This window comes from Neovison vison, chromosome 6, assembly GCF_020171115.1.
Source record: "Neovison vison isolate M4711 chromosome 6, ASM_NN_V1, whole genome shotgun sequence".
NCBI lineage: Eukaryota > Metazoa > Chordata > Mammalia > Carnivora > Mustelidae > Neogale > Neogale vison.
This window is the reverse complement of record NC_058096.1, coordinates 48,476,884-48,503,201: the sequence shown is the minus strand read 5'-3', so window position 1 is coordinate 48,503,201 and position 26,318 is coordinate 48,476,884. Positions and strand designations below refer to the sequence as shown.

General features: G+C 44.4%; 1 protein-coding gene across 1 annotated transcript; it reads right to left on the bottom strand.

Moving 5' to 3' along the window:
* Window positions 1-1,279: 1,279 nt before the first annotated feature.
* Window positions 1,280-25,679, bottom strand: NIT2 (nitrilase family member 2). Its single transcript, XM_044251218.1, has 10 exons — window positions 25,588-25,679; window positions 22,165-22,283; window positions 20,555-20,675; window positions 19,116-19,204; window positions 9,087-9,180; window positions 8,360-8,434; window positions 6,964-7,042; window positions 5,397-5,495; window positions 3,268-3,323; window positions 1,280-2,950 (listed from the first exon to the last, which is right to left on the bottom strand). Exons 1-10 carry the CDS (start codon window positions 25,613-25,615, stop codon window positions 2,859-2,861), a joined length of 852 nt encoding a protein of 283 aa, XP_044107153.1. The 5' UTR covers window positions 25,616-25,679; the 3' UTR covers window positions 1,280-2,858.
* Between the last annotated feature and the right edge of the window lie 639 nt (window positions 25,680-26,318).

Here is a 26,318-nt window from a genome sequence, read left to right as displayed (position 1 = left end):
CCGAGAAAAACTAAGGCCATCCCACCTTAGGTTTAGCTTTAGCATAAGTACAGCCTTCTTAGCTTCGATAGCCATCTCAGACCCCTGTGCCCAAGGGCCGAACTTTCCCCTACTTTACTTTAGTTCTAAGGGCCCCCACTCTGCTTTAATAACAAGAACCCCCACCCTGTTTCGGTTCCAAGACCCCCACACTGCTTTAGTCACAGGAAGCCCCACACTGCTTTGGTTCCAGAAACCCCCACCCTGCTTTAGTAACAGGAACCCACAAATACCCCTGCCTTAACTAAGCTCAGGGTCCAAGTCCCTACTCCGCTATGTCAGGTATACTTGGGCCCAACATAGCGGAGTAGCTTAAGCTTGTCGAATAAACTCTCATGTGATTGCAAAAAAAAAAAGAAAGAAAGAAAGAAAGAGAGAGACACAGCACCAGTGAGAGGGGCAGAGGGAGAGAATGTCAAGTAGACTCCAGGCTGAGTGCAAAGCCTGACATGGGGCTCAATCCCTACCCTGAGAGCATGACCTGAGCTGAACCCTAGAGTTGGAAGCTCAACCACCTGTGCCACCCAGGTACCTCGAAAAGCATCCTGACTCTTACCTTACACCATATATAGAAAACCAACCATTCTGAATGGATCCAAGACCTCAACAGAAGAGCTAAAACGATAAAACTTCCAAAAGAAAACACAGAATAAAGTCAGTGACATCAGGTTTGGCAATTTCTTAAATGCAACATAAAAAAGACAAACTTTAAAAGAAGAAAAAGCAATTAACTGGCCTTCAGGGTAATTAAAAACTACTGCTTTGAACTATACTTTTTAAAAAATGAAAAGACTTTTTTTTTTCTCAGATTTGGAGAACCTATTTGCAAAACATAGTATCTGATTTTTATCCTGAGCATAGAAAGAACTCTTACTAATCAGTAAGAGGATAAATAACCCAACACAAATATGGGAGCAAGCTATGAAGAGACACCCCACCAAAAGGGATATACAGACAGCAAACCACATGAAAAGATGCTCAGCATCAGTAGTTATTAGGGGATTACAAAATGAAAAAACCACAATGAAATAACATCACACACACATTAAAATGGCAAAACTTAAACAGTCCTCATTACCAAATATTGCTGAGGAGGTGGAGCAGCTGGGACGGTGACAGACCGAGGTGACGAAGTTAAATGGCACAGTCACTTGGGAATACAGTTTGGCCATGAAATACACATAGGACCCCGCCGCTCCACTCCTAGATACCTACTCAAGAAAAATGAACAACTCGTACAAAACGTTTTTAGCAGCTTTATTTCTGAGACCCAAAAACTATCCCATTACAGTGTATCCGTATAGCAGACTGTCACTGAGCAACACACAAAAAATGAGGGATACACACAGGGATGAGTCTGCAAACACGATGAGTGAAAGAAGACACAAAGTGTACACATGGTGTGATTCCACTTAGTAATTACAGAAAATTCAAACTCATCTACAGTGATGCATCTAATCAGGGGAGTAGCTAGACGGGACCATACAAGAGCACAAGAAAACTGCTGAGGATTGGGGGAGGCCGGGGGACTGAGGGTTGCATATTACCTTGATTAGAGTGGTTTCATGGATGTATACATGTGTCAACTTCTACCGAATAATACATATAATTTTAAAATGTCATTTCCCTTTTTCACTCCTGTGTTACTCTGAGTATACAATGCTGGCTTCCAAAGGTTAAATGAAATGATGGTGTCGTCACTCTCACAGCTAATAAAATGTGTGCTCACGCATTCTTTTGTTTTAAATTTTTGTTTTATTTTCCAGGATGGTAAATATATATGGAAACAGTGGTGTGCGAGAGCAGGACTGCCCCAGCTCACAAGTGCCAACTGTGCTTTTATTTCCAGCTCTGTTTAGAGGTGTTGTACTGATAGTCTGAACCTTGGCCACGGGGCAAAAGTATTAACACCATAGAAACTGGCAAATGCTACTGCAAAATCAGGGCTTTTGGGGGGACAGCTGGTTGTTAAACATTTACCAGCCCAACATATAACATAAAAATAAAGTGCATTAGAATTCTTAACTTTTAACTGTGTTAAAGGATACTGAAAAACCCTCGGCTAAACATCTGCCTTTCTCAAGCTAGAAGGTGTTACTAGGGAGGAAAACAAAAAGAGATTTTCAGGCACTCACCCCGTCAAGAAAATCTTTTGCAGAGGCTCCTCTTTAGCTGCCTTGACCAAATGCCACCACTGCCATTCTCCTGTAAGACTCACAGTTGACACAACCCTTCCCCTAAGACCAGGAGGGTCTGGGTTTGATTCATTAGCTCCTTCTTGAATTTGAAGAAAGAACCCCCAGGCAGCTAGGAAGGACTGGGGCTGCCATCTCCTCCAGCAAACACCAAGGCTCCATTGCCTGGCTCCCCACGGCTGCGCACAGACTAAAAACGTAACTTGAACATCCTCCTCGGTAAAGCACTAGCACTAGACCAAGGTTTCTCCATAACAGACTCCCAACCCCAGCAATGAGGTAAGAGGCGTGTGTGACACAAACATATTTGTACCACGTGAGTCAACCTGGATACCAAGGTCTGGTACTGTTACCAACTACTAGGCGGCAACTCGGTCTGGAAGGGGTCCAGCCATCCTCTCCTCCTCCTCTCAATGCCAGAGCCCGAGTCCTTTTTAACTATTTAATCTGGTGTGAAAAGTACCCTGTGCTGATGCTCCACCATCTCATTAGAGTGTTCCCAGGAAGGGAAAAAGCTGAATTTAAAAACAAACAAACAAACAAAAAACTGAAGAATTCAGCAGGGGGAGGATTACGTTGCAGAAACATATCCTCCTGTTCCATGACATGTTAGAAACATAAACCTTAGGGCTCTTTTGCCTCCACTGCATAGAGGTCTGATCGTTTCTGGCTAAAAATAGGGATTTGCTGGCGTATTTCAGCCAACTTCTTCAGGTCTGCAAAAACAGAAAGTGTACCATTACTAAGATGTAACTCCTCACTAACCAATGAGAATTTCTTCCCCAAACAGTATAAAAACCACCAGGTAACTCAGTAATATCAGCCTTGTTCAGAGGCCCAGGTGGCCTGGCACGGCCCCTGGAGTCATTTCAAACCAAACCAAGAAATCCCAAGCTGAGCTACAGCCCCCAGGGTCTGGCCAGAGAACCACAGATAAAAGAAAAGGGGGCCCAAGGGAGCCCCTCCAGGGTCCAGCAGCTTCAGAGCTACTGAATCACCTCCCACGGACCTAGCTGTACCCTGCAAATCTCACCTATGTCCGAACACACGATGGTCTCTTCGGTGCCAGCTTTGGCAAGGACGTCCCCCCTGAAAGAGATTGAGGAGGGAGTGAGTGAGAGGCTGATGCTTGTGGGCCCCAGGGGTAGGAAATGGAAGGGTAAGACCAGACGGGAGGGGCATAAATTCCTGCTCTACCATTCAGGTAGCTGCTGTGGCCTTGGGGAGAGTCATCTGCTATCTCCATTCCCTAACCCATAAAGTGGAAGTAAGAGCTCTGTGAGGACGAGGAGGATTATGCAGTTGGTTTTGTAAACAGCCAGTGGCTAGGAAATGGGAGCTACTCCACGGTTATACACCTCCAGAAGCAGAGCTCCCTATAAACAATGGGAAGCTGTCTCATCCTTCCTGAGTGCAGCAGCAAGCCTTTTGGGAGGGTGGTCTGGCTCTCCACACCTACCAAGGCCAGGGACAGAGGCTGGGTCTGAGCAGAGCCCAGCAAGGCCTGGGTCTCTGGTCTCGTGCTTGTGGTCGCTCGTTAGCCCATGACTGGGTTTCAGTTTCTGAAGGAAAGAAGTGGTGGGGAAACCATACCCCAACAGGAGATTTTTAACCCCATGCTTAAAAATAGCAACCCTCCTCCCTAAATCTGGGGAAAGCCTGATCTGGAAAACCTTCCAGTCCTGAGTCTCTTGGCCCAAAGCAGGACTTCAAAGATATCTAGTGAAATGAAATTTCTCCAATGCACAAAATAAAGTAATCTGACCTAATAATCTGACACAGTGACTGGTTCCGTCTCCCAGATGGCCACAAATCCATTTCTGGCACAAATGAGCTACAAATATCATCACTAATGCCATTTAACTGAATTCTTCTTTATTCTTTTCTATTTCTCCCCCCATTTGCTCTGGCATTCAAAGATCTCTCTTTGGGTTAACCCCAGGCACCCATCCTGATGACAATATAAGCCAGAGGGCCCCCAAATCCTACAGACAGATTTCTGAAAAGGAATAAAGATAAATCTTGTACTACTTCACGTCAGAAGCAGCCAGCCTGATCCGTCACAAAGTTCCTCGGGCGAACGAGCAGGGGAGGAGAGCAGCCCAAGAGGCCAGGAAGCCTATCGCTAACATCTGGACAGAGAAACTCAAACTAAGTTGGAGGAAATCTTCAAGCCAAGTTTATCATTCCAGCCTGCCAGTGCCTCCGAATCCTAATGTGCCTGAGGCTCCCTGGTCATACTTCCAAGGCCTTCCCCATCACACACTTCAATCTTTGGGTCCTGTAAAATCAGAAGAGGGAACTTCAGGGATCCCACAGTAATAGGTAATCCTTCTCAGCCTTGTTGTTGGTATATTTACCCTGAAATTAGAGAAATACACATCTGTGCGTGTGTGTGTGTAATCATACAAATATGTGAGAAGTGGCATGGCATAGTCCAAGTTCTGAAGTCAGGAGTCCTGAGTCTAAACTCCAGTCCTAGCCACTGTGTCCCACGAACTTCAATTCTGCCACTATAAATGGAGCTTAATTTAGGAAAAGCCTCCGTGAGTTCACACAGAGACCACGAGTGTGAAAGGACTATGAGGACCACAGAACTACAGACCTTGAGGTCCGGACAGTGACAAATGACATGCCTGCACAGCTGGGCAGACTTTCATGCTGGTTTCCCTAGGACGATGCTTTTCCCTCTCACAGAGGTCAAAGTCCGAGTTTTCCTTAATTGAACTCATCCTCCTCCATCCTCTATTCATCAGGCAGGGAGCAAAATCCTCACCCTGTAACTAATTCCTGCTCTAGAACCAGTCACCCAGCCTAAATTTTAACCAAAGGCCAAGAGTCTGGAAGCCTTTTTTATTAAAATCACCCACCCATGTGTGCTGCCCTGTTGCCCCCCTGTGAGCCACATCTGACTGACAGCAAAAGCCACTCAGAAACTCAGAGGAGGGCCAAGGTCAAGCACTCAATCAGGACAGCAGGACCATTTCTTTCTCACATGGTTTTCAGGAGGCAGTGTCTCTCAAAGACGAGGCGCACCTGACGGGCAGTGAGGATATGCGGGTGGGGGGAGGAGCAGGGCTGGTCAGGAATCAGAAAACCCCCCAACCAGAGTGCCGCCTCCCTTAAGCTCCTGGTGAGCGTGTCCCTGCTTAACCAACTCACCAAGGGCTCACAATAGTGCTGTGTCCCCAGGCAACATACGAGGCCTGATCATCCCGGGCAGGAGATGCTGTGGCCACATACACCTGATTATCAACAGCCCTGTGGTCAACAGATAAAAAAAAAGAGGGAATTCATACCTTATAGACCGGCAACATCTTTCCATTCCAAAAGTACAGATCCTTCTTTTAAAAACTAGGACAGGACAGGCTGGCTCAGACATGGAACGAAACAACCAAAGCCACGATACATACTTCCTCTTCAAAAAGTATGTATCTTAATGCATAAACCAGTTCTCAGCTGGGGGTGATTTTGCCCAGTGGAGACATCTGCCAATGTCCGAAGACACTGACTTTGACCTTCGTACTTTCACGATGGGGGTTGCTACTGGCACCTGGTAGGTGGAGACCAGGGATGCTGCTAAACATCCTACCATGCATGGGACACCCCCACAGCAAAGAACAATCTAGTCCAAAATGTCAATACCACCACAGTTGAGACCTTGGCCTGAGCCAAACCATTCACCTGAAAAAGAGCAAGTCAAGGTGGCCAGAGATAATGGACTGGCCTTGCTGGGACCATATGCCTTGCTGGGCCGCATGGCACTTCCAGGCCTCAATGGCTGAAGTCCCACCAGCTCAAATTAGATAATAATTTCTGGTGGCGGCCTGGGTACATCAGGCCACCTCACCTGGGAGCACTCCGGGTTCAAACAGCAGATCCAGGCCGGGCCATTCCAATGTCTCTCAAGCTTTTGTTGCTTTCTACAAGACTGCACTAACTTATACACATGGACCAGATACCCCACCCCATCTTCCATCAATCACCCAGCCAAACACCTCTGCTGCCTCCTGACAAATATATCATTTATATATATATATATATCACCATCACTTATAGACCGTGAGAACAGCGGCTCCATCTGAGCAAACAAGGAAAGGGTTGATGGAAGGAACAAAAGGCAGCATTCTAGAGATCTGGAAATGTTCTGTGTTAACCTTGGTCTCAGGTGAATACATGTGTAAAAATTCACTGACCTACAGACTTAAAATTGGTGTATCTTTCTCTGAGGACATTATACCTCAATTAGCAAAATTGTAATAAAGAAAACCAGCACTTTTGACCAGTATTTCATGGTTTTCAGCACACTTTCAGACACACACAGTCACACTCCTCTTCCCTTCCACGTTACACTCACCTCTGCTATCTGCCCTTTACCGCTCACTCCCCAACCTTATGGGTCTCAGGATACAGCTACTCTGACATGCCAAAGACACTATACAATGGCTTGGACTTACAGATTAGAAAAAACTAGAGCCTGTAACAAGTGTTGTGGCAGAGTATTCCAGGATGGGCAGAATGGTGTAAATGTTGGGGCAAGATAAGCACCGCTATCTGAACAGCACCGTCAATGGGGTGACTCATCTCTTCCAACTGCATTTAGATGTCCAAGCGTGCTGGGTCAGGGGCAGCATTCTGCATCAGAAAGCGTGGTACTCCCACCAAACTGGACATCTTTGCACAAAGCAACACCAAGACACCTGAAGGTCTGCCCAAGATGCTTTCTTACCGGCCTCGTTGAAGCAACTCCCAGTGGGCTGGTCCAGTGGTCATATTAAAAGCTCCGGGATATACCAACAGCTGGCAGCCTTGGGAGAGAAAGGCCAGAAAAGAGTGGGTCCAGGTCAACACCCCACCACACTAGCTCTCCATTTTGTTCCTTAGCCAGGGGGGACCAAACTCAAACTTTCCCAAGCCTAATAAGAGGTCCGCCAAGCCAGGCACTGTCAGGAGAATTAAGCTATGGCTCTGAATTCCTTTAGAGACACACACACATGCTTACACATACATACAGAAACGGTGGTACTGATGACCCAAACCATGGTATGTGACTTCACTTTAAAAATATATATATCATTCAAATTTCTCATAATACCATATGGTCAGCTCCACACGGCCAAGAACCACATTTTTTTAAAAAGATTTTATTTATTTATTTGACAGAGAGAGACAGAGTGAGAGAGGGAACACAAGCAGGGGGAGTGGGAGAGAGAGAGAAGCAGGCTCCCCGCCAAGCAGAGAGTCTGATGCAGGGCTGGATCCCAGGATGCTGGGATCATGACCTGAGCTGAAAGCAGATGCTTAACGACTGAGCCACCCAGGTTCCCGCAAGGACCACATTTTGTAATGCTTTTCAAATGAAACGGAGGGCAGAGTAGGTGTTCTAATGCTTACTGAGAGAGCTTGAGAGTGTCTGCCAACACAGAGCCCACGCTCTTCCACCTTTTTTGCTGAGCAGGCCATCAAAATATTTGCACCCACTCTGCTTTGTTAGGTGAAAGTCAAGTTCACTCAGAGTAGCCTGGACAGTCTAGTAGGGATGTTCACATTTGTTGAGTACATACGAGGAGCTAAGTTCTCCCTCCTTAATCTCCACACCATAGCTATGAAAAACCGAGATCCACACTCCCCTAAAAATTAAATAATTTACCCAAAGTATCATGTCAATTAAGAAGAGTTGGAACCAGAACCCAGATCTTCTGACTTGGTCAGTGTTCTTGCAGGCCAGCAGGACACTTCTCCTCTGGACCGGAAGGTCACAGACTACATTTCTACTGTACCCAACAGCTAGGATTACTGAGTGTGAAATCCAGGACAGACACCATAGACCACATCCTTATTTCTAGTGGTCTCCAAGTTACTCTTTCCAAACATTGTAGCAAGAAGGGCTCAAAGAACAGAGCAATTTAGGAGCACGGTTCCTGCCTTAGCTGCACAGTGTGTTGAAATACAATCTCCGAAAAACCATACTGCCCACATGCAGCAAAAGTCTCAGCAGCCGGACAGGGTGGAGAGATGAAGACCTCTTCTCTAGTTTTTCTGCCTAAGGCTCTCTCGAACCACAGAGACCAAGGCCGAATCCCATCGCGAAGCACCTCTACCACACAGCCATGCGGCCATCTCACCTCTCTGTGCGTAGACTTGTGCGAGCTCTGCAAAGCGCATGTCGTAGCAGATGCCCAGGCCCACTCTGCAGTAAGCTGTTTTTCAGACAGAAAATGCACAAATGAAAAGTCAACTCCTTGCAACATGGTGTGGCAGAGTAAAGCCTCTGTCTAAGATCACCAAACACTGATGGCAATCCACGAACCCAGGGCCATGGATGGAGAGACTGCATGAGCTTAGTCCTGCTTGGATCTCACCTCATAAAGACATCATTTATCTTAGATTAGAAATGAGAAATTCATCCTGATAATGAATACTGTTTTTCTAAAAATAAATAAATTGGAAAAAAAAAAAAAAGAAATTCATCCTGACTGAACACTTAGTATCTATTTGGGAAGTGTTCAATCAGAGCCCAAGAGGGAAACTCTGGGAGCAATCATGCTAATAGCATGCTGTGACCAAACCATAGAGCAAAATCCAGTCAAACCCTTAGTTTTCCGGTCAGCCTACCCTTTCTAGATCTCTGACTGGTCTCTGCCCATCTCCCTCTGGTCTTGCAGTCAGGGTGTGTAAAGAAGTGGGGGGTGGGGGGTGCGGAACCATAAGAGGGAGGAAAAAAGGAACACATGATCTTCTTTTTTTTTTCCATTTTATTTTATTTTATTTCTTTTCAGTGTTCCAGCATTCACTGCACATGATCGTCTTCTACTGATACTACTAAAACAGGTGAACAGGTCTGGTACTTACGAGTATCAAATGTGGAGAAACTATCACCGGGACTCAGTGTTTCAGATTCTTGAAATGTAATTTTCCCGGGCACATCAATGTCAAACAGATGGAGCTGCACCACAAGGAACGAATTTGGTTACCTCTACTCCAGCAGGGCTCACGGCAGTCCTAACAAACATCTTTCCATGGCCAAAAGCTGGGAAGCTCTGAGATCAACCATGCAAATAGCAACCCCCACCTGCCCACAACCCACCCCACGAGCTGACATATTATCAAAATGAGTTCTAATACGCAAAATGGGAAAATCATGCTGTAGTTATGACACTTCTTTCCTAGGTGGTGCGCAAGCTGAGGTCTAGGTTTCTTTTGGGAAGCAATTAGCATGTTATTCTTTTACTCAGTGTAAATGCTCAACGAAGTCTTCACAGAATCATAATCAACCTGACAAACTGACAGGAGAGGTAGAAAGCAGGACAGTCATTAAAATAGGTAAAATTCTCCAAATTAAATACAGCAATATATAAAAAGAGTAACACATCACTTCGAAATTGGGTTTATTCAAGGAAAGCAAATGTTTAACATCAGGAAATCAATCAACGTAATTTACCACACTAACAAAATGAAGGAGAAAAGTCATAGGATCATCTTAAGAGGTACACAGTGAGCATTTGGTAAACTTCTACATTCATTCTTATTCTAAAAACAAAAGAAAATAACTGCTAGGAAGGGAACTGCCTTAATCTGATAGAGTATCTGGGAAAAAAAAAAAAAAGGAAGGAACATCATACTTAACGGTGAAATATTAAAAGCCTTTCCACACTGAGATAAGGAACGAGACAAGGACACTGGGTGAATTTCCTGTTTAGACCCTTTAGCTGGAAGCAACGTCCCTGCTGTTGCTAGAAGTGGTGGTAAAAATCACCTATAACCATACTGGCCCAAGGAACCAGACGACAGAGCTTCCTAGCAGCTCGGAAATGAGGGAGAAATCCTGAAAAGGAGAAAGCCAAAGAGGAAGAGCCCTAAATTCTACATATAAAAATCTGTCCAAGTCTCTGGCTAAGTACTGAATTAAAGATGTGCAGGGCTGACTCCAAGCAGCCCAGCTTAAGCTAAACAACTTAGAACAGAGTAGCCGAAGTTGCTGCCCACCTCCCAAAAGAAAAAAAGTAGAGTGTTTGAGTACAAGCAAGTTAACTACTTGCTAAAACAAAAAAATACATTTTTCAGATAATAGAAGCTGGAATCTCAACAATATATACTCCAATTTGCAACTCAAAATCACTACACAAAGAAACTAGAAATGTTACCGAACTTTAAGGAAAAGGCAATCAATGAAGCAGACCCCAGCAAGACTCAGATATGATAATTACCAAAAGCAACTACGGAAACTAAGCTTAAGGGTCTAAAGAAAAATACACTCTTGATGAATGGACATACAGGAAATATCAGTAGAAAAATAAGTTTATGTGACTTTATGTGAAATTTTGTGTTTATGTGAAATTTTAAAAGATTTCACTGGGTTGGCATAGAGGAGACTGGGGCTTACAGAAGAAAGATTCTGTGAACTTGAAAACAGATCAATGCAACATGTCCACACTTTAGAATACTGAAAGAGAGGGACACCTAGGTGGCTCAGTTGGTTGGACTGCCTTCGGCTCAGGTCATGATCCCGGAGTCCCGGGATCGAGTCCGGCATCGGGCTCCCAGCTCCATGGGGAGTCTGCTTCGCTCTCTGACCTTCTCCTCGCTCATGCTCTCTCTCACTGTCTCTCTCTCAAATAAATAAATAAATAATCTTAAAAAAAAAAAAAATACTGAAAGAGAGAAAAAAGGTAGGAAAAACAACAAGAAGAAACGAGTCTTGGCAACCTGGTTTAGTGGAACAGTATCAAAACTGAAGTCCAGTATGAGAATGGAACAAAAAATTATTTATCAAAATAATACCCCTAATATAATGAAAGAGTTATAAAGAAGCATAAAACAGGACACATATAAAGAAAACCGTATCTAGGCAGGCACATCAGAGTCCAAACACTGAGCACTAAGGATTATGAAAAAAATTTTGAAGGCAGACAGAAAAAAACAAGAATTACATACAGGAGAATAATACAAATCACCACATATCAGAAAAATTTTAAAAGGAGGCTAGAAGATACCTGGAAAATGTCACTCAAATTGCTAGGAGACAAAAGAACAGTGTCAACCCAGAATTCTATTCCACCGAAAATATCTCTCAAGAATGAAGACAAAAGGAGGAGGAGTCAAGATGGAGGAGAAGTAGCAGGCTGAGACTGCTTCGGCTAGCAGGAGATCAGCTGGAGAGCTTATCTAAAGATTGCAAACACCTGCAAATCCATCGGCGGATCAAGGAGAAGAAGAACAGCAATTCTAGAAACCGAAAAACAACCACTTTCTGAAAGGTAGGACTGGCGGAAAAGTGAATCCAAAGCGACGGGAAGATAGACCCCAGGGGGAGGGGCCGGCTCCCGGCAAGCGGCGGAGCAGCGGAGCACAAAATCGGGACTTTTAAAAGTCTGTTCCGCTGAGGGACATCGCTCCAGAGGCTAAACCGGGGCGAAGCCCACGTGGGGTCGGCGTGGCCTCAGGTCCCGCAGGGTCACAGAAGGATGGGGGTGTCTGAGTGTTGCAGAGCTTGCAGGTATTGGAGCGAGAAAGCTGGCTGCAGAGACAAAGCCGACAGTGAGCTCGCAGCTTGGGGTTACATTGAACCGGTCGCAGACTCGGTGAGAACGGAGCGTGGCCGGAGGTCAGGCAGACGGGAATTACTGGGCGCTATTCTCTGAGGGCGCACTGAGCAGTGGGGCCCCGGGCTCTCGGCTCCTCCGGGCCGAGAGTAACACATCACTTTGTATTCCTGTCCTCCGGAACTCTACGGAAAGCGCTCAGGGAACAAAAGCTCCTGAAATCAAACCCCAGCGGAATACTCAGCCCGGCCCAAGGTAAAGGCGGTGCAATTCCGTCTGGGGCAAAGACACTTGAGATCACTACACCAGGCCCCTCCCCCAGAAGATCAACAAGAAATCCAGCCAAGACCAAGTTCACCTACCAAGGAGTGCGGTTTCAATACCAAGGAGAACAGCAGAATTCCAGAGGAGGAGAAAGCAAAGCACGGAACTCATGGCTTTCTCCCTGTGATTTTTTAGTCTTGCAGTTAAAGTAATTTTTTTCTTTTTCATTTTTTTCTCTACTTTTGCTAAATTTTTAAATTTTTTTTAATTTTTTTAAATTTTTTTTAAATTTTTTTTAACTTTTACCCTTTTCATTTTCAACTTTTTTAAACTAGTTTATCTAATATATATATTTTTTCTTTTTCATACTTTTCTTTCTTCGTTTTCTTTTTTTTAATTCCTTTTTTTTTCTTTTTTTCTTTTTTTTTTTTTCCTTTCTTTTTTTTGAACCTCTTTTTATCCCCTTTCTCTCACCTCACGATTTGGGATCTCTTCTGATTTGGTTAAAGTATATTTTCCTTGGGTTGTTGCCACTCTTTTAGTATTTTACTTGCTCCTTCATATACTCTTATCTGGACAAAATGACAAGGCGGAAAAATTCACCACAAAAAAAAGAACAAGAGGCAGTACCGAAGGCTAGGGACCTAATCAATACAGACACTGGCAATATGTCAGATCTAGAATTCAGAATGACAATTCTCAAGGTTCTAGCTGGGCTTGAAAAAGGCATGGAAGATATTAGAGAAACCCTCTCGGAGGATATAAAAGCCCTTTCTGGAGAAATAAAAGAACTAAAATCTAACCAAGTTGAAATCAAAAAAGCTATTATTAATGAGGTACAATCAAAAATGGAGGCTCTCACTGCTAGGATAAATGAGGAAAAAGAAAGAATTAGCGATCTAGAAGACCAAATGACAGAGAATAAAGAAGCTGAGCAAAAGAGGGACAAACAGGTACTGGACCACGAGGGCAGAATTCGAGAGATAAGTGACACCATAAGACGAAACAACATTAGAATAATTGGGATTCCAGAAGAAGAAGAAAGAGAGAGGGGAGCAGAAGGTATACTGGAGAGAATTATTGGGGAGAATTTCCCCAATATGGCAAAGGGAACGAGCATCAAAATTCAGGAGGTTCAGAGAACGCCCCTCAAAATCAATAAGAATAGGCCCACACCACGTCACCTAATAGTAAAATTTACAAGCCTTAGTGACAAAGAGAAAATCCTGAAAGCAGCCCGGGAAAAGAAGTCTGTAACATACAATGGTAAAAATATTAGATTGGCAGCTGACTTATCCACAGAGACCTGGCAGGCCAGAAAGAGCTGGCATGATATTTTCAGAGCACTAAATGAGAAAAACATCCAGCCAAGAATACTATATCCATCTAGGCTATCATTGAAAATAGAAGGAGAGATTAAAAGCTTCCAGGACAAACAAAACCTGAAAGAATTTGCAAACACCAAACCAGCTCTACAGGAAATATTGAAAGGGGTCCTCTAAGCAAAGAGAGAGCCTACAAGTGGTAGATCAGAAAGGAACAGAAACAATATACAATAACAGTCACCTTACAGGGAATACAATGGCACTAAATTCATATCTCTCAATAGTTACCCTGAACGTTAATGGGCTAAATGCGCCAATCAAAAGACACAGGGTATCAGAATGGATAAAAAAACAAAACCCATCTATATGTTGCCTCCAAGAAACTCATTTTAAGCCCGAAGACACCTCCAGATTTAAAGTGAGGGGATGGAAAAGAATTTACCATGCTAATGGACATCAGAAGAAAGCAGGAGTGGCAATCCTTATATCAGATCAATTAGATTTTAAGCCAAAGAATATAATAAGAGATGAGGAAGGACACTATATCATACTCAAAGGGTCTATCCAACAAGAAGATATAACAATTTTAAATATCTATGCCCCCAACGTGGGAGCAGCCAACTATATAAACCAATTAATAACAAAATCAAAGAAACACATCAACAATAATACAATAATAGTAGGGGACTTTAACACTCCCCTCACTGAAATGGACAGATCATCCAAGCAAAAGATCAGCAAGGAAATAAGGGCCTTAAACGACACACTGGACCAGATGGACATCACAGATATATTTAGAACATTTCATCCCAAAGCAACAGAATATACATTCTTCTCTAGTGCACATGGAACATTCTCCAAAATAGATCACATCCTCGGTCCTAAATCAGGACTCAACCGGTATCAAAAGATTGGGATCATTCCCTGCATATTTTCAGACCACAATGCTCTGAAGCTAGAACTCAACCACAAGAGGAAGTTTGGAAAGAACCCAAATACATGGAGACTAAACAGCATCCTTCTAAAGAATGAATGGGTCAACCGGGAAATTAAAGAAGAATTGAAAAAAATCATGGAAACAAATGATAATGAAAACACAACGGTGCAAAATCTGTGGGACGCAACAAAGGCAGTCCTGAGAGGAAAATATATAGCGGTACAAGCCTTTCTCAAGAAACAAGAAAGGTCTCAGGTACACAACCTAACCCTACACCTAAAGGAGCTAGAAAAAGAACAAGAAAGAAACCCTAAGCCCAGCAGGAGAAGAGAAATCATAAAGATCAGAGCAGAAATCAATGAAATAGAAACCAAAAAAAACAATAGAACAAATCAACGAAACTAGGAGCTGGTTCTTCGAAAGAATTAATAAAATTGATAAACCCCTGGCCAGACTTATCAAAAAGAAAAGAGAAAGGACCCAAATAAATAAAATCATGAATGAAAGAGGAGAGATTACAACTAACACCAAAGAAATACAAACAATTATAAGAACATACTATGAACAACTCTACGCCAACAAATTTGACAATTTGGAAGAAATGGAGGCATTCCTAGAAACATATAAACTACCACAACTGAACCAGGAAGAAATAGAAAGCCTGAACAAACCCATAACCAGTAAGGAGATTGAAACAGTCATTAAAAATCTCCAAACAAACAAAAGCCCAGGGCCAGACGGCTTCTCAGGGGAATTCTACCAAACATTTAAAGAAGAACTAATTCCTATTCTCCTGAAACTGTTCCAAAAAATAGAAATGGAAGGAAAACTTCCAAACTCATTTTATGAGGCCAACATCACCTTGATCCCAAAACCAGACAAGGATCCCATCAAAAAAGAGAGCTACAGACCAATATCCTTGATGAACACAGATGCGAAAATTCTCACCAAAATACTAGCCAATAGGATTCAACAGTACATTAAAAGGATTATTCACCACGACCAAGTGGGATTTATCCCAGGGCTGCAAGGTTGGTTCAACATCCGCAAATCAGTCAATATGATACAACACATCAATAAAAGAAAGAACAAGAACCATATGATACTCTCAATAGATGCTGAAAAAGCATTTGACAAAGTACAGCATCCCTTCCTGATCAAAACCCTTCAAAGTGTAGGGATAGAGGGCACATACCTCAATATCATTAAAGCCATCTATGAAAAACCCACCGCAAATATCATTCTCAATGGAGAAAAACTGAAAGCTTTTCCACTAAGGTCAGGAACACGGCAAGGATGTCCATTATCACCACTGCTATTCAACATAGTACTAGAAGTCCTAGCCTCAGCAATCAGACAACAAAAGGAAATTAAAGGCATCCAAATCGGCAAAGAAGAAGTCAAACTATCACTCTTCGCAGATGATATGATACTATATGTGGAAAACCCAAAAGACTCCACTCCAAAACTGCTAGAACTTGTACAGGAATTCAGTAAAGTGTCAGGATATAAAATCAATGCACAGAAATCAGTTGCATTTCTCTACACCAACAACAAGACAGAAGAAAGAGAAATTAAGGAGTCTATCCCATTTACAATTGCACCCCAGACCATAAGATACCTAGGAATAAACCTAACCAAAGAGGCTAAGAATCTATACTCAGAAAACTATAAAGTACTCATGAAAGAAATTGAGGAAGACACAAAGAAATGGAAAAATGTTCCATGCTCCTGGATTGGAAGAATAAATATTGTGAAAATGTCTATGCTACCTAAAGCAATCTACACATTTAATGCAATTCCTATCAAAGTACCATCCATCTTTTTCAAAGAAATGGAACAAATAATCCTAAAATTTATATGGAACCAGAAAAGACCTCGAATAGCCACAGGAATATTGAAAAAGAAAGCCAAAGTTGGTGGCATCACAATTCCGGACTTCAAGCTCTATTACAAAGCTGTCATCATCAAGACAGCATGGTATTGGCACAAAAACAGACACATAGATCAATGGAACAGAATAGAGAGCCCAGAAATAGACCCTCAACTCTATGGTCAACTAATCTTCGACAAAGCAGGAAAGAATGTCCAATGGAAAAAAGACAGCCTCTTCAATAAATGGTGCTGGGAAAATTGGACAGCCACATGCAGAAAAATGAAATTGGACCATTTCCTTACACCACACACAAAAATAGACTCAAAATGGATGAAGGACCTCAATGTGAGAAAGGAATCCATCAAAATCCTTGAGGAGAACACAGGCAGCAACCTCTTCGACCTCAGCTGCAGCAACATCTTCCTAGGAACATCGCCAAAGGCAAGGGAAGCAAGGGCAAAAATGAACTATTGGGATTTCATCAAGATCAAAAGCTTTTGCACAGCAAAGGAAACAGTTAACAAAATCAAAAGACAACTGACAGAATGGGAGAAGATATTTGTAAACGACATATCAGATAAAGGACTACTGTCCAAAATCTATAAAGAACTTAGCAAACTCAACACCCAAAGAACAAATAATCCAATCAAGAAATGGGCAGAGGACATGAACAGACATTTCTGCAAAGAAGACATCCAGATGGCCAACAGACACATGAAAAAGTGCTCCATATCACTCAGCATCAGGGAAATACAAATCAAAACCACAATGAGATATCACCTCACACCAGTCAGAATGGCTAAAATCAACAGGTCAGGATATGACAGATGCTGGCGAGGATGCAGAGAAAGGAGAACCCTCCTATACTGTTGGTGGGAATGCAAGCTGGTGCAACCACTCTGGAAAACAACATGGAGGTTCCTCAAAATGTTGAAAATAGAACTGCCCTATCACCCAGCAATTGCACTACTGGGTATTTACCCTAAAGATACAAAGGTAGTGATCCAAAGGGGCACGTGCACCCGAATGTTTATAGCAGCAATGTCCACAATAGCCAAACTATGGAAAGAACCTAGATGTCCATCAACAGATGAATGGATTAAGAAGATGTGGTATATATACACAATGGAATACTATGCAGCTATCATAAGAAATGAAATCTTGCCATTTGCGACAACATGGATGGAACTAGAGCGTATCATGCTCAGCGAAATAAGTCAAGCGGAGAAGGACAACTATCATATGATCGCCCTGATATGAGGAAGTGGTGATGCAACATGGGGGCTTAAGTGGGTAGGAGAAGAATAAATGAGACAAGATGGGATTGGGAGGGAGACAAACCATAAATGACTCTTAATCTCACAAAACAAACTGAGGGTTGCTGGGGGGAGGGGGGTTGGGAGAAGTGGGTGGGGTTATGGACATTGGGGAGGGTATGTGCTTTGGTGAGTGCTGTGAAGTGTGTAAACCTGGCGATTCACAGACCTGTATCCCTGGGGGTAAAAATATATATTTATAAAAAATTTAAAAAATAATAAATAAAAATAAAAACTAAAAAAAAAAAAAAAAAAAGAATGAAGACAAAATAAAAAACTAAGGGAATTCGTATCTAGTACAACCTCACTACAAAAATTCTAAAGAAGGTCTTTCTGTTTGAAGGCAAAGATACCAACCAGATAGAACTATGCTCTAAGGGTGGAGGATGGTGGGTGGTAGGGAAGGAAAAAATGAAACAAGATGGTACTGGGGTGGGAGACAAACCATAAGAGACTCTTAATCTCGGGAAACAAACTGAGGGTTGCTGGAGGGGGAGGTAGGGATAGGGTGGCTGGGCTATGGACATTGGAAAAGGTATGTGCTATGGTGAGTACTGTAAAATGTGTAAGCCTGATGATCCCCAGACCTGTATCCCTGGGGCAAATAATACATTATATGTTAATAAAAAAAAGAAAGAAAGAAAAAAAGATGGATATCAGAAAGGTAAACATTCCAATAAACAAAATATTTTTATTTCTTTAAAATACACAAAACTACTTAAAAATTGTGTTTTTACAATCTATGTAGATGCAACATGTATATCAACTCTAACAGAGAAAATGGGGTGGGGAAGGAAATGACCTATACAATTGGGAAGCTCTTAAATTTCACAATGAAGCAGTATAATAGTAATTCTAAGGAGACTGTAAAAAGCTAGGGTGCATGTTGTAATCCTTAGGGCAACACTTAAAAAAAGCAAAGAGGTATATAGCTAAAAGCCAAGAGATAAAATGGAATTCTAAAAAACACTCAACTAAGCCAAAAGAATGCAAGAAACAGGAACAAAGGGAAAAAAAGAAAAAGAAAAATGGCTAATGGCTAAATCCGACCATATCAATGATTATATTAAATAGAAGTGAAGTAAGCACTCCAGCTAAAAGGCAGAGGCTGTCAGAATGAAGACAACAAGACCCAAACGCAGGCTATCTATAGGAGAACCATGTTAAATATAAAGACACATACAGATTGAAAACAAGGAATTAGAAAAGGATGTATTATACAACACTAAGTATAAGAAGACTAGAGTGGCCAAAGGAATATCAGAGATAAACTTTAAGACAAAGAGTATTATGAGGGGGAAAAAAACGGATTTTATAATGCCAAAAGGATCAATTTACCAGGAATATTTAACAATCTTCAATGTACATGCATTTACTACAGCAAAGATGTTAGCTTTCCCAACGAGATCTCACTATATTCAATGCAATTCTAATCAAAATTCCTGTAGATTTTAGACTTGGCTCAGTCTAAAATTTATATCAAAATATCAATAGCCAAGATTCGACAAGCTGACTGTCAATTCATCCAATGCCCCATGTGTGTACAATATGGTCAGAGGGACTAGGGAACTTTACAGCAAATTCTCAATCAGTTATGCGACTTGACACATTCCCTTCTTACCTTTCTGTATTTTACCAGTAAAGTTCCATCAGGCCCAAACACGGTGCAGGTGTTATATAATTTCCCAGCATCCTCTTCAGGAATAGAACCTTTCATTGAGAGGAGAAACACACAGGCAAAGATTCTAAATAAAACATTCTCTTACGATCACCAGACCAGCTGATAAAGTCACTTGGGTCCAACAATAAAGAATACTATCTTCTAAGGGTAATTAATGGGTTTTTTTGCCTTTGTGAGGATGATCTTTCAGAGATAAACTCCAGACTACAGAGGAAGTATAATAAAGTCAGCCGCCAAAGGCAGGTTTCAAAAATAACCAAACTGTTTCTGAATTCTGCTTTGACCTTGGCCCTACACTGCATCTCTAACACTAGAGCAACATGGAGGAGTCACTGTTGTGCAACCTGAATCCACCAGGCCCTGCAACATAACTGTATCCAAAAGGCCTCGAGATGGGAACGTAAGCCAGGCCTGCCTTCACGGAATGTAGTTCCTGCATTTCCCTTTTCTTGCTTTGTCTTTTCTTCACCTCTCATTCATTCTAATTCTTAATATAAGAGAATAATTTTGCTATATTTATTACACAGTTTTACTGTATTCTTTCTTTAAGCAAACAGAACATTTTAAAATGTATTTCAAAACCACTAATATAAAGCTACCTTGATGTGTATGGCCTCTTTGTGAAAAAACAAACTTCTTAACTTTGTATTAGTACAATGAAAGACACTCCAATATGGTTTTGCTTTCCACATTTCCACTTGCCCCTGTATCTGCATTGCTTCTCCAGGGAAAAACCATCCTCATCAGTTTGGTGTGTCCTTATACAACACTTACTCTGTGCTACATATGTAAAGACACACGGAAACACATAACCTCTTGTGTGAGGGATTCATCTGAATGAGTACCTGTTCACATCATACTGAACTTTCTTCTTCCATGTAATGGTGTATCCGGAAGGTTTTTTCACATTATTATGTAAAATCCACCTCATTGTTTTATTTTCTCTCTTTCCTTCTTTTCCTAAATATTATTTACTTATTTATTTGAGAGAGAGAGTACAGAGAAAGAGGGAGAAGCAGGCTTCCCACTAAGCAGAGAGCCCGATGCGGAGCTCAACCCCAGGACCCCGAGATCACCACCTAAGCAGAAGGAGCCACCACGTGCTCCCACCTCATTCTTTTCAATGCTAATTTACATGGCTTGTATTTCATGGTTTAAATGTAACAACAGAAATTACTCAGGTCATGATCTCAGGGTCCTGGGATCGAGTCCCGCATCGGGCTCTCTGTTTGGCAGGGAGCCTGCTTCCCTCTCTCTCTCTGCCTGCCTCTCCATCTACTTGTGATTTCTCTCTGTCAAATAAATAAATACAATCTTAAAAAAAAAAAAAAAGAAATTACTCAGATGCTTTCAATGTTTAGGCCATTATACCATTATACCTCCAATGAGATAAATGCCGCACTCCTTTGCTACTTCAGAAAGCTTCTGTGTGGATTCACCAGGAATTTTTTCCGCATATTCGGGAAAATATTTCGTGCCATATGGAGAATTAAAGCATTCCTAGAATAATGTTGGTGGAGAAAAAGGGGGAAAAAAACACAAAAATATCCAACTCACTTTAAAGTTCTGCTTTAAGAGAAAGCAGAGCTGCCTCTTGTAGCTCTGCTCTCAAAGGGGTAAAATACAACTGATAAGAAAAACAACAGTATCCCTGAGGTAAAGAGCCTGTGGCCATAAGCAGAACACCTGGGCTGGCTCAGGTGGGGCCAGCGGATCCAAGTCCAGGGTGCTCCCTCGGGTCCTTGTCAATCTAGCAGACCTACCTCTTCCTCAGAGTCTACAGAACAAGCTCCCACCCTTGGGCACCCAGGCCCCGTGACAGCTCGGTTCAATCACAGGACTGTGGCTGTCAGAATGAATCCACAGGCTCAGAATGATCATCTGTAGAATGAGCGGTTTCTGACTCCCTTCCAGCACTGTCATGCTGATTCTGCGAAATCTCATTCCCCAAAATATGTCTTTCTTCCACGACTCCGTGATAATGGAAAAGCAGAAACCAGACTTTGACTTTCATTCATTCATTTGCATCCACGGGCACTGTGCACTGCGCACGGTGCTAGGAAACTCAAACCAGAGGACAGCCGGCCTATACAAGCCACGTGTGAGAGAGGGCACAGGCAGAATCCGAGTGCTTTCACTCCAGCCCCCAGTAACTGAAACCAACAGGAGACCATGGTCAGAATACCGATACAGGGAGGTCCCAGAAATGTGGCTGTAAGGCAGGCCGGATTCACATTAAGATCTCGTGTTCCCTTGTTAAAGATTCCTACCCACTGGCCACATCTTTCATGGACTGGAGCCTAAAGTACGAATGGTCCTGAAAATTCTCTAGTTGACCAAAGCAGGGTTTACAAAGGGCTACTTCCTCCCCAGAGTGGGAGCAGGAGAGCAGACGAGGGGGCTGCCTGGAGTAGTTCTGCCTCGGATCCTAGCAGTCCTCAGCCACAAGATGCAGTACCACAGGCCCCAACCTGTGTGGGCCCCTTCTCTGGGGCTCACCCTCCACCTACTGACAAACAAATGGGCTGCATCCTTTCCCTGGCTCTGTTCTGAAAGCCATCACCTAGGAAACACACGCAGGGTCTTACGGGCTTGCTCCAGGCTCCCGCATTTAGGGAGGTGCTGCAGGCTTCCTCCGTGTCTCTAACAATTTCCAGTTTTCTACAAATGTGGGAGGCTTAGCACTAAACTCTATCATGGTCCTGTAAAGACTTCATTTCACAAGGAAAGAAGGTAAGTAAGTATCCAAGGCACTGATCTTTAAGTAAGTCTTACAACCTCCCAGGATTCTGGAAAGAGTAGATGACCCTAAAGTTAAAGACCTGTAACCATGCTGGCACATCATATCACGAAGACCATTGCTAGGGTCATCTTCCAGACAAACACGGAAGGACCCCTGGACCCAAGAGCACCACCAGCGCTAGCAGGCAGGATTCTACTCGGTCCAGAGTGTCCAGAAAGAGGTGGCCACCTCCGCCTCCATACTTACTGGCAGAGAAACGATCTTGGCTCCTTGTGTTGCTGCCTCCCGGACGAGGCTGCAGGCTCGAGTGACATTATCTGATTTGACGGAAGAAACCTGAAGCTGGATGAGGGCCAAGCGGAAAGCTGAGGATGAAAAGAGAAAACCCTCAGAAGATCTGACTGCCGAATCAGAGCAATTCTCAACTGGAGGGCAATTGTGACCCCAAGGGACGTGCGGCAACGGAGACATTTTTGATGGTCACAACTGTTGGGGTGCTACTAGCATCTAGGGGGCAGAAGTCAGGGACGTGGCTCAACATGCCACAGGCCGTAAGACAGTCTTTCACAAAAATTATCCAACCTGAAACGTGACTGATGCCAAGGCTGAGAAACCCTGGGATAGAGCAGCCCCCACCCAGGCCACGTCTGTACCGGGGCCCCCCGGAGCCTCAAGTTGGAGAGGTAAAGCCAGTTTCTCACATACTAATGAGAACATGGCTTGAAGGAAGGAGGCTGAGTTTGAACATGGAATTATCCCTGTTTGACCTTGGGAATCAACCTACCCCTGGTCCAAGTATCAAGCCCATCTCACTGCAGGTGAAATCCCTTAGAAATCACCCATTGCCCGTGAAGTAGGGCAGTGGGCCCATGGGAAGGAGAGGCGCCTGTCTCTGTCTCTGCTTCCCCAGCACCAGCTGGGGCCTGGTGTCACCAGTCGGCTGGGTGCAGGAGGGATGGGGGGTGGGGAGTCTGGCAGCCGATGAGCAGCACCCGTGCTTAGTCACACGCAGGGCTTCCGGGCACCTGTGAGATTTTGCACTCACTGAATATTCCTGTGCCCCAAGGAGCACAACAGTAAGTAGCAAATAAGAAGCACCAGGAGAGGCTGAGAGAGAGAGACTACAGAAGGAAATGTCAGCAGTGTTTTTTCCTGCTACGTGAGTAAGGGGCTCCACATTTACCTCAGAGACTGAGTCCCACGGATTATGTGGCCAACAAGAAATGCTGTCAGCCAAGGAGGTCAGGGGTTCTTCCAGGCTTCTTCCCTCCTTGAGGTAATAGCTACAGCCTACATGAGCTTTTCCCATATTCTTTAGAGTTCTCTTGTAGCTCTTAAGAATAATCACCTACTGGTTAATCATTCTTTATAATAAAATTTTTCCCGTTCAGGGGTGCCTGGGTGGCTCAGTGGGTTAAAGCCTCTGCCTTCAGCTCAGGTCATTGGTCTCAGGGTGCTGGGATCGAGCCTCGCATCGGGCTCTCTGCTCAGTGGGGAGCCTGCTTCCTCCTCTCTCCCTGCCTGCCTCTCTACTTGTGATCTCTATCAAATAAATAAAATCTTTAAAAAAAAAAAAAAATTTCCCCGTTCAGATGACCAGTGTGGTTTCTGTGTCCTGTCTGGACTCTCACCAAAGCACAGTTTTCACTCATGGTGTGATGGACAGGGATATTAAAGGTCCAAAGCACCCGTGAGAACTCATGAGGCTCTGCAAAACTTCAGGAATTATCAGTAATTATCTTCAGGAATTATCAGTAATGGCCTTCCCTGGCTTCCCTACCCCACGTCTGCTCTAGAAATCTGAAAAGCTCTGGTACCTGGAAACCATTAGAGAGTTCTCCCCTGGGTGTCACCTACAGTGGTGTAAATGTCCCCAGAAGAAGCAACGCTGACAGAGCCTTATCTCTGAAGGCCTGTTTGGCTAAGTGTTATCACTAGTCATTACTCAAACCAAGTGTTTGAGTTCCTAAAAGTAGGAAAACTCAGAGGTTCCATTCCTTGGTTTGTTCTAAATACAGTGAGAAGAGCTCAATTTAACCCTGAATGCAGCTTCCTGAGTAGTTTCAGAACCTGAGTGAAAAGTCAGTGGCACAAACCAAGCCGAAATCTGGAAGTGTAAAGCAGGATGGGAACTTCATTTGTTCATTTTTGGATGGGTTGTGGGGAGGTCATGTAACCTGAAAACATTCCTCAAAAATCAGACATCACCTTCGACCCCATCAGGAACCACACAGCTCTCAAGTCCACCAGCCTCTGTCATGCCCTTCATCTTCAAAGATACGGTCACACACAGAGGGAGGCGTGTACAAGGACTTCCTGACCCAATCATGAATATTCATTCAGCCACCAACTCTCACTGAGCTCTGGCAGGTTAAGATGAAAACAGCACTTCCACAAACCTTACCATCTCCTGGGACCCTCCCAAGACTCAGAAAGGGCAGATTATGTCCATTTTACAAGTCAGGAAACAGGTTCAGAAAGATTAAGCGACTTGTTGAGATGGACTGAGGTAAAACTGTAACAATTCATGTCTCCAGGGGCGCCTGGGTGGCTCAGTAGGTTAAAGCCTCTGCCTTCAGCTCAGGTCGTGGTCTCGGGGTCCTAGGATCGAGCCCCGAATTGGGCCCTCTGCTTAGCAGGGAGCCTGCTTCCTCCTCTCTCTCTCTGCCTGCCTCTCTGCCTACTTGTGATCTCTGTCTGTCAAATAAATAAATAAAATCTTAAAAAAAAAAAAAATCCAGGTCTCCAGACAACAGAGCATTTCAAAGCCTCCCAGAAAAGAATCTGGCAGAGCCTGGGGGCAGAGATCGCTAGAAACGTGCCCCTAGGGCCGACCCAGGATAGAGATGTGTAAGCAACATGTAATACCTAACCTGAAAGCTCAATGTCCAGATACAGAAACAGTCTGCCCAGTTTTCTTGATCAGAAGAGAGCACTGTCCACTGGCTGTGAGGGTGTGCACCAGGGGCAAGTTAACCAGTCCTGTTACCACACAGCCCAAACAAAAGAAAACACACGCTTCATTTTCACGCGACAGGGTTCCAACCGTAATCAGGGTTGATGTCTTTGCAAAACCCAAGTCCAAAAATCAGTCTGGGAGGAGAGTGAAAGCCACCCCGCTGGAGAGTCGCGCTTTCTGATGCAAAACCAAAGAGCCTCCAAGAATCCCACCAGGCAGAGGCTCCCGCACTTAAAGTATCGTAATCATGGAAGGCTTTACTGAGAGTGCAGTCTTCGAGTTGGGGCCGGGAAAGCGGGGTGCGGAACTTGGATGTGAAGTGAGCACCCGTCTACGCGCCTTTTCCCGCGCCGGGGAACTTGCAGTGGGCGGCCCCCGAACGCACCTAGAAGCACCGGACGCAGGAGCCCAGCGAGGAGGAAAGCGCGGGCCCTTCTGGCCGGGAGGCCTGGCGCTCCCGCGGCCGCCCGGCCCTCCCGGAAGCCTCGAGTCCCCGGGAGTGCGCCGGGCCGCGCTCCGCCGCTGCACCCCCGCCCTGCGCACCGCCGCCGCCAGAGCCTCGGGCCCCGAGAACGCCGGGCCGGGGAAGGCCTGGAGTGCGGCGGGGACACGGAGCGGTGGCGAGCGGCTGAGCCGGGGAGACCCGCCGCCGGCTCCGCAACCTTGGCCTCCCTCCCCTAGGGCTGAGCTCCGGCCGCCGAGCTACTTACTGGCCATTGCTCTCCCAGGTAGCACCATCGGTAGCACGGCCCGAGAGGAGGTCTCTAAAGCGGGAGCGGCGACAAGGCTTGGGGCGGGGCAGAGCCGCGCGCAGGAGGGGGCGGGGCCCTAGGCTCCGTCCACGCCCCGCCTCCGGCTCCGCCCAGAGCGTGTCCGGCTCCGCCCAGAGCGTGTCCGCTTCCCTGCCCTCCTCAAACACCTGTGAGTCCTCCGCTGTTTGCACTAAGATGAAGCAACGAGAAACGACTAATGACATCCCAATCCAGAAAAGGGAATGCCTCAAAAGCCAAAGGACCCAAGGGGCGCGATCTAAGTTGGGGTGGTATTTAACAATCGGCCTCTCCGATTGTCAGCAAAAAGACCGAACCTCTTGCTGGTTAGATGACCTCTGGCCGGGAAAGACACTCTATTTGGTGATTGCCTTGGGCTACTTGAACAAGTCTCTGTGAGGGGGATAGAATTACCAATTGCTTTAATCACTCAAGACATCTGCGGGCTCTGACCACAAGGCTGCTCCGTCATGGGGGAGGGGAAAAGAGAAACAGTTCAAATACAGTACCCTCTAAAGTTCAGTCGTCTTGAAGAGGGAAAGCTAGGTTCTTGTCTCAGGGAATCAGAGAATGAGACTCGCAGACAGCAGAGTGAGTAAAGCGATAGAAGTTTATTAAGCAAGGATACAGGAAAAAAAGCATTTAGGAGTGAGAGGGGTCCCGACAGCACT